Below are 1,152 nucleotides of genomic sequence, written 5' to 3'. Positions count from 1 at the left end.
GGGGGTCATGGTGGGGCGATTCACTCTCAGATGCGTGGGGGTCTGGGAAGAAGGGAAAGGGGTCATGCTGCAAATAGCGAGGAGGCGAGGAGGCTCGAGGGGCATCCCGGTGCCCAATGCACACAGGGCAGGGGGGCTGGGAGGGCTCCGGAGAGGTCTGGGGTGCACCGCGGGTAGCAGGGTGCAGAGGCGAGGAGGTCCGGGAGGCACTGTGGTGGCCTGGTGGGTGGGAGGAGGAAGTGGCCCGGGATGGTGAGTTGTGCTGGGTGGGGCTGGAGGAGCGCTGGGGTGAGTCACGCTGAGCTGGTCTGATGGGAGATGAGGTCTGAGGCCTGTCGCTTTGGGTTGGCCGGAGGGCAATGGATGCCCAGGGAACTTCACTTTGCTTGGAGCGAGATGGGGAAGAGGTTCGGGGGCCATCACCCTGGGTTGGCCGGAGGGGAAAGGAGGCCCATGGAATGTCTTTGTTAGTACGATGGGGAGAGGAATTCCTGGGATTGTTCCGCTGAGAGGAACGATGGGGAGAGGAAGGTCCGGGATTGTCCCTTTGGGTGCAGCCCTGAGAGGAGGAGCTTCCTGGGTTTTCCCGCCGTGAGGAAGAGGATTTGGGATTGTCCCGTTGGGCACAAGAGGTTTTGGGGTTGTCCCTTTGGGTAGAAGAGGTTCTGGGAGTGTTCTGTTGAATACAAGAAGGTCTGGGGTTGTCCCGCTGGGGAGTACAAGTAGGGGCAGGAGCTTGAGGGCTGTCCTGTTGGGTAGAAGAGGCTCTGGAGTTGTCTTGTTGGGTGGCTCTGGGGGTAAAGGAAACTTGAGGATTATTTCGTTGGGTGGACGAGGTTCTGGGGTTGTCCCGTTGGGCGACTCTTGAGGGAGAGGATGCTCTGGGGGTGTTCTGTTGCGTGGAAGAGGCCCTAGGGGTGTCCTGTTGGGTGGACGAGGTTCTGGGGTTATCCCGTTGGGCAACTCTTGAGGGAGAGGATGCTCTGGGGGTGTTCCGCTGTGTGGAAGAGGTCTTGGGGGTGTCCTGTTGGGTGGACGAGGTTCTGGGGTTATCCCGTTGGGCAACTCTTGAGGGAGAGGATGCTCTGGGGGTGTTCCGCTGTGTGGAAGAGGTCCTGGGGGTGTCCTGCTGGGTGGATGAGGTCCTGGGGG

The 1,152-nt window shown here is 60.8% G+C and overlaps 1 protein-coding gene across 1 annotated transcript in view; it reads right to left on the bottom strand.

The window, feature by feature from the left end:
* The window catches only part of LOC112410791 (TRIO and F-actin-binding protein-like), a 29,736-nt gene that overhangs the window by 3,244 nt on the left and 25,340 nt on the right, over nucleotides 1-1,152 (bottom strand). Inside the window, exon 10 of the mRNA XM_024761549.1 lies at nucleotides 18-1,145. Within this exon, the coding sequence (XP_024617317.1) occupies nucleotides 18-1,145 (1,128 nt within the window). The remainder of the gene's footprint in view (nucleotides 1-17; nucleotides 1,146-1,152) is intronic.

Source organism: Neophocaena asiaeorientalis, unplaced genomic scaffold, assembly GCF_003031525.2.
Source record: "Neophocaena asiaeorientalis asiaeorientalis breed wild unplaced genomic scaffold, Neophocaena_asiaeorientalis_V1.1 scaffold473, whole genome shotgun sequence".
Classification (NCBI taxonomy): domain Eukaryota; kingdom Metazoa; phylum Chordata; class Mammalia; order Artiodactyla; family Phocoenidae; genus Neophocaena; species Neophocaena asiaeorientalis.
This window is presented reverse-complemented; position numbering and strand designations above follow the sequence as displayed.